Source organism: Montipora capricornis, chromosome 12, assembly GCF_036669925.1.
Source record: "Montipora capricornis isolate CH-2021 chromosome 12, ASM3666992v2, whole genome shotgun sequence".
NCBI classification, from domain to species: Eukaryota; Metazoa; Cnidaria; class Anthozoa; order Scleractinia; family Acroporidae; genus Montipora; species Montipora capricornis.
The window spans coordinates 20,826,140-20,839,882 of NC_090894.1; the positions used below are offsets into that span (position 1 = coordinate 20,826,140).

At 40.7% G+C, this 13,743-nt stretch overlaps 1 protein-coding gene across 2 annotated transcripts; it reads left to right on the plus strand.

Moving 5' to 3' along the window:
* The first annotated feature begins 4,062 nt into the window (after window positions 1-4,062).
* LOC138025975 (uncharacterized) lies at window positions 4,063-12,397 on the plus strand. 2 transcript variants are annotated; one of them, XM_068873131.1, is made up of 7 exons: window positions 4,084-4,181; window positions 4,365-4,488; window positions 5,691-6,091; window positions 7,496-7,579; window positions 7,731-7,965; window positions 8,775-9,557; window positions 9,781-12,397. In XM_068873131.1, exons 3-7 carry the CDS (start codon window positions 5,732-5,734, stop codon window positions 10,869-10,871), a joined length of 2,553 nt encoding a protein of 850 aa, XP_068729232.1. In that variant the 5' UTR covers window positions 4,084-4,181; window positions 4,365-4,488; window positions 5,691-5,731; the 3' UTR covers window positions 10,872-12,397. The 2 variants fall into 2 exon arrangements, with proteins under 2 accessions (XP_068729233.1, XP_068729232.1); XM_068873132.1 differs by having other exon boundaries at window positions 4,063-6,091.
* Window positions 12,398-13,743: the final 1,346 nt, after the last annotated feature.

The following is a 13,743-nucleotide window of genomic DNA, read 5'->3' on the forward strand; positions in this document are numbered from 1 at the left end:
CTCAATTATCATCGACGAAACGAGTGGAATTGGCTGCATATTTTAAGAAGGTTAAACAAGAGAAATCACGACAATACTACTCACGAGGATACGAATAGAATAGCAACACCCGAAACACACCCGAAAAGTTTCGGAACTTTCAAGAAACAGCCCCTCCCCTCTCCCAAGGCCGCCGGAACTAAAAATGCGCTCGGTTTAAAGCTCTGGCCAAACGAGAGCGAGAGTCTGTCGAGAGTTTCACGTACAAACCATCAATTAATTAATGCTTTCGACGATATCACGGTCTCACTTCAACCGATCTGAATATACATTAATTAATATGCAGAAAGAACTGATTTTTACGTAGTGAACCTTGAAGAAAAAGGTTCTGCGGAATATGCCCCTTGCGTGACCGTGTCACTTGCCCTTGTCAAAATGGTTGTGCTACAAAATAGAAGCCAGAAATGGAATTGGTAAGAATGTGAATTTTGAGGCCACTGACATTTAGATGAGAGATTTTACAGCGACTTTATTGCTTAAAAAATAACTGAGAAGCTGCTGGATGCATCCAGCACAAATCCTTTTACATTTTTAAAACTTTCAAACCGCTTAAAATCATACACTTAAACGTCAGGGCCTTAAACACCATTTCATCTCGAATTTCAGAGTAACTACAAAAAGGCTGATATCTTCGAGACATTAAATTTAAAGCTAAAATACATAACATATACGGATATATAACTAGGAGTATGATAATTAATTGAAAAGAAGAGCGGCTGTACAAAATGCGGCTCTGGATTCTCATTTTAAAACCTGTAAACTCAGTGGTACGGATAAAATCAGGTGGCGCATTCCACAACTTAGCTGATAAGTAAAAAAAAAACCTAAGACCATAAATTGTTGTTCTAGGGTTTACTGAGGGTCTGAATGTAATTTCCACGAAGATAATAAGAAGAAGACCAGAGAGAAAACTTATTTTTCATACAAGCAGGAAAATCATTAAAAATTAAACAGACTTTTATACAGTAATATGAGGAAGTTTTGAATGCGCTTATTGCATAGAGATGTCTTAAGCGACAAGACCATTGTAGTAAGACAAGTAATCTGTAAGTATAAATCTAAGTATTCACTTATTTAGCGCATCTGTTTCTCCGTATTGCGACTCAATGCATGAAGTGTGGAAGTTCTAAAATCTGAGACTGCAAATTTCAGTTTTATATCTCCAGAGCCCTTCGACATCAGCTGCAAAAGTTTATTTAGTTATATTAGTTATGTTGAATTGAGTACGTTTCCCTGATCTAAATTTCACTAATGTAGCTCTTTATTGCTGACAGTTGTAAGCTAAGGTCGTCTTAAATTAACGAAATCTTCTAAAAGTGCACCTCGTGATCTGGAAAACAAGCACGGTAACCCCCCATTTTTTTCGCCTTTTTGGCAAAAGTAGATCATTACCTTTCTGCGTGGCAAGTTTTAAAATGTTCTGTACGTGGGAACATTTTGGGCGCGAACGCCCTTAAAGTGCTACTATGATCAAAGAATCACTTCTTCAGATTTTTGAAAGTGTGATTGCTCAGCACTTGACTGGGAAAATTTTAAGCTTTGATTTTTATCCAAAGGCTATTTACTTTTGAGTGTAAGTTTTGGATTTCACGGTCCGCGATTACTCACGTTCCAAAATGGCCGACTGGACCTCAGAGGGTTGGATCTAGGGAAAAGTGTCGTCCTGTACTCACAAGCTTAAAATTTCAGCGTGTAAACGCAGCTTATTATATATGCAAAACACGAGTTTAAAAGTCTGAAAGCCCGAAACTTCCGTGCTGCATATTAATTCAACTTCATACACACGCATTGCATTCTTAAGCTATTGAGTCTTTGAAGTCATTTTCTCCTCGATCCAGCTCTCTCAAGAATCAAAGTTAGTAATGGCGGACCATTAAAAAGAAAATTCCAGTTAAAATAAACAGGTGTCTTTTTGATATCAAGACTTGAAACTTCCATCAGTTCCTGTTTGGTTAGCATAGTTTTGAAATCCAAAGAAAAATAAAAATGGTTTTTTTGGTCATAGTAGCACTTTAAGGACGGTGCCTACTATTGTTATTGCGCATACGTTCTGCGCATCTCGAGATACTCGGATTCCCTACGGCTGGTGCTTATAGTACAGGGATATTTTGCACGGTTCAAAACTATGCAGAGAAAGCAGAACTTAGCAAGTGATCTTGGTATCCAAAAAGAAAATTTTGGGTAACCACGCATTTTTTATAGATCATTAAGCCATACACCGTGCTTTAATTACCTTCGAAAAATGAGTGGTTACCCCCAATTTTCTTTTTTCGGGTTTCAGTAACACTTGTTCAGATCTGCTTTTCCTGCATATTCAGTAAACCGCGCAAAAATATCTTTGAATTAGAAGGAACCGTCCTTAAAACGTTACCTATCAACTTTAATTTAACTACACGTTCACCTGCTAAATGACATTAAATCAACTATCGTGCTTTGTCGTCAACTAATCAAAAGAACGTCAAAGCTGTTTTCTTTAGTACACCAGTTATAGCTATCGGCAGCACTGATCATCCACTGAAACAACTGGTTGAAAGATTGTTATTGTCTTCTTTCTGCCACGATAGTAGAAAGTGCAATCCCCTTTAGGAGCCCGTTCACATTCGATTTCGCAGTAAGAAATCTACAATGATTTGAGAAACCTGCGTTTGTTTATAAGGCAAAAAATGTAAAACCTTGCTTATTAGCTCAAAATACCAAAAGTTATGCAATTTCGTTCACAGGCCCCTCTCTATCCTCTGGTAGGGGATATGAAAGAGACACTGGGAACGAGGAATGAATATTTCATTCCCTTATAAGGAGAAGTCATCATCAGGAGAAAGAATGTTGCGTCAATAGACCAATTTCGATATATTAAAATGAAATCCTAAACAAAACGCATCATCCGGAGGCTCTTGGGAATAAATATAAGGAATTGTATGAGTTTATTCCCCAGAGGCTCGGGATGATGCCTTTTCTTTAGGACTGAATTTTAATATATCGAAAGTAGGCTATTTGCCGCGGTCGTTAATTGAAGAAAAAAAAAGAGAAACTTATAAATATAGAATATAGTTTACTCACATTTGTGGATCAGTTCGTCTTTTTCATAAAGTGCGTTGAAAACGAACTTGTCGCTCGCTTTGATTAACACGTCGTTATCGTTTACTCAGCTTTTTTAAATATGAATTATTCAGTTCTTTTATTTGAGGTTAGTAACCGAATGGAGATTCTACCGTTGACACGTTACTTAAGTGGTAAATAATGCGTCTGTAGAGGAGATTCAGCTTCACCGCAGCTGCATTTGTCATTGAACGACAAGCCTAACTCCGTTCATTGTTCCGGGTCATGATTACTGAAAGCCCTTTCGATTGATTCCGCCTAAAAAGAACACCTGTACGAGCCATGCATCCGCTTTGGACTTAACAAGACATCATTCAAAAGGATCCTTCTTCGGTCAGGTAAAAGAGATATCCCTCGAAGGATATTCTAGGGCACCCAACGAGCAAATTAAACCAAAAGCCTTTGAGAAACATTTCTAGGCTCTTTGTAATGTCTAAAAAGATGTTTTTATCACCTAGAAGAATTTAATCTGTTCGGAAATCTTAGATGTAAATTGAAGTTTCTTCATTCCCGAAATTGCTAGATGAGCGTGGCCTTCTAAGAACTTCCCAGCGAACTATATCCTCGTCCGAAAATGCATGCTAGGTGACCTTTTTAAGTGCCAAGAATTGCAAAAATATCCCTTCCGAAAACCTAAGGGACTGCTTTTCCCTGGTTTCGAAACTTTTGGGTGATGTTTTAGTAAAGAATTATGAGCTGTTTGGCAACGTAGAACCGAAAGTCTTCGAACAGTTTGACTGTCCCGAACACTCCCATATTTCACCAAAGATTATCGTTGGGCGCCCCTGAATATTATGACGAGACGTAAATGGACACACACGTACAGTTCCCATGATTTGTTCACGCCAAACGTAAACGCGCGTTTGCCAAAAAATGTTTCAACTCAGTTATCAACCTACATAATATAAAGATTGCAATTCTTTTTAGTGAATGAAAAAAACCGGCTGAAATTTAAAGAACGAAGAAACGGCAAAGAGGAAAATGGGACCAGAACCTTGGACATCAAAGCACCTCTTATGAAATGAAGCAGTGGTTTGACGCCCAAGGTCAGTTTATGTCAGTTTATGTCGGTGATAAGGCGATGAATATCCATGCGCATACTCCAGCTCTAACTATTTATGACATTTTAGACATTCTGGCAGCTATTGTCCTTTACCTCCATATTTCCATTTTCGCTGATGTTTTTTTTCTCTTTTTTTTGTTCATTTTAATTTATAAACTTTGGATAGAGCTTTGATACATTTGTTTCTTTGGTTGGAAGTTCTGGGACCTGGTGTGCTATGTCGTCCGGCGTAATCAAAACCGAGTAAGCAAGGACCAGCGTAACAGAACAGAAGCACCACTGATAAACAGGTGAAGCCTGGAGCTTGTGGTTCCGTGTAAGGAAAAGAAGTCTTCAAATAAATATGACACCGCTAAAATACAAAATGAAAGCAAGCAACCAACTGACTATTTTGCAAGCGCAAGGAAGTCTAATTCGAGGCCGCCGAAGACGATCCTTGCGGGATTATTTAAAGGCCGCCGCACACTTAACGACTTTTTGTCGTATAACTGCAGATTTTTATCCGGGAAAAATCGGCTGAAATGAATAGTTTGTCGGGCCATCAGCTTGCCGCACACCAGCGATGTTTTTGTCGCGACTAACTGCGCCAAGGCTTGGGGCCGACTCATCCAGAAGCTTGTCCTCTTTTTCGGGGGGGAAGCCCTCCCAGGAGTTTTGGGGCACAAGTGAACATGGCCAATTTGAACTGGGGAACAGGGGGACTATGTCAAAATATTTTAGGGAACAAAAACCATTCTTAAGCAATTTCAGGGATCAAAAAGCTGGGAACACGTTTGAAAGTTATCTGGGGAACACAAGCAAATATTTAAAGGGGAGAAGGACCCCCCCCCCCTCCCTCCCTGGGAGGGCGTCTCAGCTGCTCACTGCTCGAAATCTGTTCGATATCCGCCATGTTGGAAAAGACGCTTGCTTATGTCACTCTTACGACACTTTCTAACTGGTTGTGGAGCGCGTGAGGCCCGAATAAAAATCTTGGTCTACCGCACACTGGCAGGCAAGGCCCGACAAGACATTTAGAGATCTAGCACTGTCAGATATCGTCCGACATGCCCCGATCTTGTCGCAGACTTGTCTGAATTCACCGCACACTAGTCGACAAGTGAAGATTTTTTCGTCAGCCGACAAAAAATCTGCCAGTGTGCGCGGCCTTGAATGTCACTGAGACCAAGCAGACCCAAGTCCAATCGAGTAAAGAACGATTGATTGAGTGTTTACGACAACAAAAAACGAAAAAAGGTCGAAGGATGATTTAGCAGTGAACGAATCTTTACCATTCTCTTAATTTCTTCACCTTTCAATCAGCCTTGTCCTTTTTCAGTTCGTTTTTGATAGTCGAAGAAATTCGTCAAAGAAATAATCTTGAAAGATAATACATACATTCACCGTTCAATTAGCCTGGCTACTCTTTTGTTTTTGATAATTTTTATAACTTGACGCATATTGGATCCTTAGTGTATCACTTCATGTAGTTCAGGTTCTTTTTACTTTGAAGGTATACACGCTGTGAACTGAAAACTGAGCTGCGATCAAGATATGTACAATTTTCTACTACGCATGGTGTGTAGATTTCGGTGTCTCGTGCTTGGGGTGTCTGTGGTAATCATTTTAAATATTATATGCCTGTGGCACGTTAATTACTGGAATGAATCAACGCTGAACAGCCTGGAAATGATCTTCATAAGAAAGCAAACGACTTCTTTGATGAAACCTTTGCTTCCAGAAAGGGCTACGATAAATAGTTCCCTTCGTTCTAGAGAAGGGAAATTAGGAGAAAACTCCTTGAAAAATACAAGTCCTGCTTTGCCTGGAAATGTGAAAGAAACTTTGGAAAACCCTGACACGGGACACGATGCCCAAAGAAGTCAATGGCTTTCCATAGCGGACAAGGTAGACGTAAGTATATAAGGACACCTACGCATAAAAAAAAACAGCAATACAAATCCAATGGGAAAATTTAGCTGAACCCAGCTTTTCATGAAGTACCTGTATTTAACAAGGAGAAACATCAAATAAAGGTTACGGAAAATGCAACGAAATGGGTACCAATCTCCACGTTGCTGTTACATTTTACAGCGCTTTTCTTAAACATGCAGACGGACTCTGAAGTTCAAATTTCAAACGGATACTTAGTTTTTCGCTGCTGTCAATCACATTTGTCGTGGCCCGTTGCTACCATTACGAACAAAAGTCGGCCAAAAGGATTGAAATCAGCCAATCACAAGCTGAATTTTCTTCCATTAACCAATTTCATGGATTAACAGCGGCGAGGAATGCTTCTAAATACAGGGTCCATCATGCTACACGGCCTTTCAATTTTTTGCAGTGCATCAAAATTCGTTATCTTTTTGCGCACACTCCTTCCCTGTCTGAGCAGCTGGGTGGTCCCCATTTACCTCTCCGGCTGTACTTGTGAACATCCAACTGGTTTCGTGGCGTGTGTCATACATGATCACCTCCTTATATTGAGCAATTTTGTGGACACATAACACTTTCGATGTGATTTCAAAGGTCAGGCTAACGTAATCCTTTTATCCTCTCTTGCTTAATCATAAATGATATACCTCCTTTATTCTGACTTAATGATGATAATAATAGTAATAATAGTAATAATAATAATAATAATAATTATTATTATTATTATTATTATTATTATTATTATTATTATTATAATAAAATAGGCAGTGTAACCTCGCAGTGTGAGACAAAATGGCGCCGTCTCGCGTGGCTGCCACGATTATGCTTGAGGCGAGAAGAGAACCAAGGATCATAGCTTCTGAGAATAAATAAATAAATAAATCCAAATCTTGGTTCCATAAAGCGATTAGAAGTTTGGTCTGCTCATACCACCACGTGTTCGCCATTCTGTTCAATTACGCACTGTAATTACTTCAAACAACCCCCTTGAAGTTTTTGGAAGTAATTATAATTCAATGATAATCAGGGACTGTAATTAACTGATGTGAACCCATTTCATATTTAATTCGATTATAATGCGATCATAATCGAGGCCAAACGTGAACACGGCTTAATTGGGGAGGCTACAAATCAACTGAAATCAGATCAGATCAAATCAAATGTTGGTTTTTGAGGCGGGAGAGGGGAAAACCGGAGTACCCGGGGAAAAACCTCTCGGAGCAGAGTAGAGAACCTACAAACCGCAACCCACACATGGCGTCGAATTCGGGAATCAAACCCGGGCCACATTGGTGGAAGGCGAGTGCGCTCATCACTCCACCAGCCCTGCTCCTGATTTTAAAGGCAAAATGTCGAAACTTAAACATGATCGTTCTAATATAGGTGGATATTATGCTAAGAGCACAGGCAGACCATGATCATGTACATTGGAAAGGTTCCCACAAGACGCTTCAAGATTACATTAAAGTAAGCAAAAGCAAGATTTATGGATTTCGTTTTCCTTCGCAGTTCGATTTCTTACTTGCTTTATTTTATTCAGATTTACCCCTCTGCTGAATTTTAAGGAACCCAACTCATTTATTTTCTGGTAACTTGCATGATTTGATCTTTCCTTCAGCTTATAAACGTCACAGTCGTAAACAAGAATGACGGTGAAGTTCCAATAACTGGACGCACTTTCCAAACCGAGCAGGAGGCTGTGAGAGTCTGTCAGTTTTCGGAACAAAGCTGCAAAGCCATCTACAAACTAAAAGAATTCTCACCTTCCTATGTTGTTCTGGATTCAGACTTTCTCTTATCTTCAGAAGAAAATTCAGTTTTATATGTCAAACCGCAATTCATAGCTGATCTTGGTAGGCAACATAAGGAGTCACTTTCTATTCGTTGTGTGCTTGCCCTATAGTGAAAACTCAATGTACCCCCAAAAGCACCTTCGCTGACGGGTAAAATCGCACGCGTAAGAATCAAGGCGGGTGCATTGGGGAAGACTTCTCGATTTTCACATTTCATCATGAGGTCATATTTGTGCCCCCAAACTCACATTTGAATTAAGGGGGTAGTTTCTAAAGAAACGGCTGCATGCGGTGCTGCGTCGGTGTGGAAGTAGACCATCGTATAGGGATTCTAAAAGCTGACGTTTCGAGCGTTAGCCCTTCGTCAGAGAGAATCCAGACTTTCTCTTATCTTTAAGAGATTTTGGATTCGCTCTGACGAAGGGCTAACGCTCGAACTCCGTTGATAAAACCAAATTTTTGTCGCATTTGAATTAATCTCTCTTCTTATGCAGACTTAGTCCTTTGTTTCTGTGAAAAAAAGAGAAATGGTCAATAAGTGAAACTCAGCAATAACAGGGAATGGAGTAGTGGGGGAAGGAAAAGAGGGAATGACGGGGCGATAGGAAGTCTGGGGTGGTAGTTAGGGACTTCAGGGCAAAAATGATGGGAGGAGATGCATCTCGATGATAACACGGGGATACTTGGAAAATACCCCGTTGCTGAGGAACATATGACCTTCAGATTATTAGTTCCCATTCAGTATCACTGAGCGATACAAGTCTCGTGGGGATTAAACAAAGTTTCTTAGCCGTTACCACTCGTAAAAATACAACTTTGAATTAATACGACGTGACAGGTTTTAATCGTTTTAATCTTGTTTATTATAGAATTTTCCGCCGCTGAAATGAAATGTGGAGTGTTACCAAATAAGACAAAACCCAAGAAAAGTTCCTCAGAAGAAGTTGGCTGTCTTCTCCCTTCCATAAACCCTTTTGAGAAAAGTTCCATGGAGTACTTTCTAACCATGCCTCCATTGGTTTGTGACCGTGAAGCAACCCTCTTTACAAAATACCACGATGGCTTGCTTGAGGTTATTACGAATCACGACAGAGGTGCTCCTTTAAGAAGTCTTTCCTTTCAAACCATTCATGGAAAAAATGACGGGTCTGACTCGGGATTTGTACTAGAAGAGAGCAAGCCCTTGAAATTTAAAGGTCCAGCTGTTAAACTTATTCACGATTTTGTTCAAGTCAACGCTGTGTTTTTTAACGGATTGATTCAGACGGATTTCCATGCGCAGGTCATTGCTAAACCTGACGTGCTACAGCGACGGCCCCTGCAAAAAGCTGGTCTTCCGTTAAATGTTATCATTTTAGGATTGGATCAAACGTCACATGCAACTTTTCAACGTCTTTTATCTAGCTCCTACAAGTTTCTCCGTGAGGAACTGCACGCATTTATGTTCAAAGGTTTTTCACTCGTTGGTGAAGCGACCACGCCCCAACTTACAGCTCTCCTGACCGGGCGGACTATTGAGGAGAATTGCCAAACTCATGAAGCTCGGACAGGATTCAAGGGTGCGGGAACGGTGGATCAGTGGCCGTTTATATTTAAGACGTTAAAAAATTACGGTTATGCTACAATGTTTAGCGAAGATGCACCGCCCATAGGTAACGTAAAAACCACTAATCTTATTAGTGTCAAGCGTTGTCTACGTTTCGACGACACTTCTCCCTCTCCTCTTTGCCATGTTACACATACCTTACGCAGAGAGATTACGTAATACAATGAGAAAAAAACAAGCGGGTTGAAGTATTTCGAAATCTCCTGCAGTTCAATCCCTACAGGTGTCATTTATAATTGAAGAATCTTCTTCACTTAAATTTCTTTTAGGTACTTTTAACTTGAGACTCAAAGGATTCAGCAAGCCACCCTGTGACCACTACGCTCGTCCGTTTTGGTCAGCTGTACCGCACGACGTGAATGGAGGAGTGCTTCATGAAAAGTGCATTAATTCACAACCCCAACACAATCTACAACTTGATTACTTGAAAAGCTTGTTTAGAGCTTATCCTACGACGCCTAAATTTGGGTTTACATTTTTAAGCAGCCTCTGTCACCGTGAAACAATCTTGCCTCTCGGTTCTGCTGAAAAAGATTTCCTCGAGTTTTTCAAATCAATCTGGAAATCAGGATATTTGAATGACACAATGCTGGTCGTCATGGGAGACCATGGTGCACGCACTGGAGACTTCCGATTTACAATACAAGGAAAGCTTGAGGAGAGGTTACCTATGCTGTCGATTACACTTCCCACCAGTTTCCGCTTGATGTACCCTGAATTTGCAAAGAACCTTCAACTTAATGCAGAAGTCATAATGTCTCCGCTAGATTTACACGCAACATTTATGCACATTTTAAAGTATCCATTAGATCCTTCACGTTCAGACCTTTCCCGTGGATCAAGCCTGTTTTCAAAAATCCACAGGAGAAGGACATGCGAAGACGCTCATATCCCCAGGTACTTTTGTCCCTGTGTTCAATGGTTACCTCTCCACATCTCGCACTCTCATGTTATAATTGGAGTTTTGCGCACCATTGACCACATCAATACCCTTCTCGCACAAGACCCGGATGGAAGCCGTCTTTGTCAGCGGCTCTTGTTAGACGAGATCTTGGATGCTTGGCAAGAAACACCAAACACGGAATTACGGACATTCACTGGCATTCAAAATGGCCTTGGACTAGGTTTTGGATCGCCTGATTTTAATAATTCTACTACTTCTAGTGAGTGTCGCTACCTCGTAAAATTTCGTACAAAACCAGGGTATGGAATTTTCGAAGCTTCTGTCAAACTTAACCAGGGTCGTTTTGATGTTGGAGACCGCATCAGTCGCATAAATTTGTATGGATCTCAACCGGATTGCATAAGAAATTCGCACCCTCATCTCAGGGAATTTTGCTACTGTGGTCACGATAACTAGAGTGCATTATCCTCTACGTCACTATTTTATGTATGTCATCACTACTGTCGAGAGCCCATGACTATCAGCGAACAACACCCATACTAACCCTACGTCACGGCAGTTTTACATATCGATCTATTTTTAGACTACCTTAGTGATTGGTGATCGGGCTCCTTCGGGAGTCTCATTCGCGGGAAAATGTTGCTGTTGCTGAAGAAGAGGAGGAAACCTAATCAAAAACATAAAACAAACAGCGGCCACAAACATAATGATAAAGCGCATTTTACTTTTGACTCGACGTTTCGTGTGCTACAACGTTAACATACATCTCAAAAGTGAAGGTTGAACAAATTCAAATATGATATATCAGATATATATAAAATTAAGAAACCTGGTAACTAGAGAGAATAAGATAAAAATAGTAAGATAAATAGACAGCAGTGAAAACTGACTGTTTAATAAAGCCAGAGTTTTTTAATGCCAACGTTTTCGTTTAAGGCGGGTTTAAGGTCGCATAAAGTTTCCTTTATGCACCTATCAATGTTAAGCCCCAGGGAGGGCGGTCGGGCTAACCACGGGAGTTTGATCGTGAGGTCTGTCCCCAGGGTAGGGATTTTGATCGTATGTGACGTCCCCAGGCTAGCAATTTTGATCGTACAAAGGACATTTTACCATCTTCACTTGCCGCCGGGTGGACATTTTGACCAATTATTTTGTCCCAGGGGTGGGAAATTTGAATTTTTTAAAGTGCAAATGTCAAAATCCCCACCCCATGCCCGAACCCCCCCCTCCCTGGGGATTAACATTGATAGGTGCATTATTTCACAATGCAAATCAGTTTTTTATTAAGTTGAAATGGCCAAAGAGCAAGAATATTTAGGGGGAAACCTATCCGGATATTCCCCAATTTTTCTAAAAATCTCTCCAAAAGGTTCTAAACCAAACCATCCCCCGCCTACTTTGTTTTAAAATCTCTGTAAATTAGTCAATTACGCTATGTTTCAAGTTCTCTGAAACGGGGCTGAAATCATTGATTACCTACTTTTAAATGATGGAAAAGGTATACCGCTTTACAGTCAAAGTGGAGTCATCAATTGGAGAACGATAATCGTGTTATTTTAGAAGAATTCTAATCAAACAACCTTGAGGAAGAAACATCAAAGCTTTCCTCAGTACAGCCGGACTATTGGCTATGCAATATCCACATAACATTGGAGAAATCGCACCCTTTGGCAGAAATCTCCGGCGCTTTTCACCCTCAATCATGGATTCGTCACCTTCACCTTCTGGCTTCACCTTCGGCAACACCTCTTTCGATTCGCCTTCCTCCGTCGGCAAAACCACACTCCTTTTAATTTACCTCCATTTAACTTTTGAAACTGCCGGCCTTGGACTAAAGAATATTTTGTTGGAAGGAAGATAGAATTTGCACAAAAACTAATAAATCCTGCTTGCGTAAATATCTCTTCTTTCGTCTTTCGCTTTAAGCCCTCTCCCACTTAGCCAACCCTGAGCTCAGAGGCGAGCAGTACCCTAGCTATCAATTTTTTAAAATACGCCTGCTAAGTAGTAAAGACAACGCATCGTGGTCGGCCTGGCGGGTGTGGTTAGCTTGAGCGGGTATTTACGGTACTTATAGTTCATATTCCCACACTTTTGTAATCGTAATTGGTTCTCTTTGACCGAAACAAGACGCTCTTTAAGCGTTTACTCGGAATACCATCTTCGCGCAGAAGTAGGGTGATACATTTTGGAAGGGTTAGAAGCGAACTAGAAGGATTGAATAGACGGGAGCAATGCTTTCTTTTGATATTCAAATTTGCTAAGTACGGAAGAAAAGAAATAAATATTTCTGCAGCGAATTGAAGTCTGGATAGCTTATTTATAACAGCCGATAACGTATCGGTGAACATCGCTTGGTGTTTACAAATAAATTCAATCGGTAACCTAGCTATAGGAGTAGCTTGATTTGGTACAGGTTGTCGGTCGAATCGGAAATAACGTGAACCTAGCAGATGCAGCGTGACATCAAAGTGAAACCAGTGAGGCAAGGGAGACTGAAACAGTAGCGTGGTGTGAGAGAAAACTTGTGAAAAACCATTATTGTAATTTATGTGCCTTCTGTAAGTGAAATTTAGCCTTCCACTTACCAGCTACACTGGTAACCAGCCGCAAAGTTTCGAAATTAACAGTTTTAACTTGTGAATAATCAGGCTGTGATTTCCCTCTAGGCAGCTAACATGAAGGCCGAGACGCTGTTAATTAAAAGAAGAAAATGACATTCGCGGATGATGCATGTTCGTACAAAGAACAGCTGAAAGACACCACGGGCGCCCCCAACACACCGCTGCCGAGAGTCCCGCGCCCCACCGCGCCTCCAACAGGCCGGCGAAACCAGAGAAAACATCCCCCACGCCGACACCCTCCCCCGACCCCGACACAAAATATTGTCAATTCAAGCCGTGTACGTTGCGAGTGGTCGCACTAGTTTGCTGAGAGATAGCATTTCCAGAAGGCTGAATCCAGCATTGCTATTGTATTTGCGTGATTGTGTTTCTGAATCGGCGAACGACATTAAGTGTTTCACACTGAAGGCCCAACACATCACCCTTCGCATGTTATAAATCCGGATTTTCATCGAATTCTGTAAGAATAGACCTTTTCAGGGTTTCTGACGCCATCTTAGACGTGGCGCAAACGCGGCTTAAACTACAGTGAATGTATGGGATTTTGGCCGAATTCAACCTCTGTAACTCCGCTGCAGAAAGGCAGATTTCAAAATTCTTAATTTATTTTTAGTCATTTTATTAATATCATTCACTCAACGGAAAATTGGATCATTGCACGAGGCACAAAGTCTGAAAATTGGATATTAGAAATCTCTTCATGT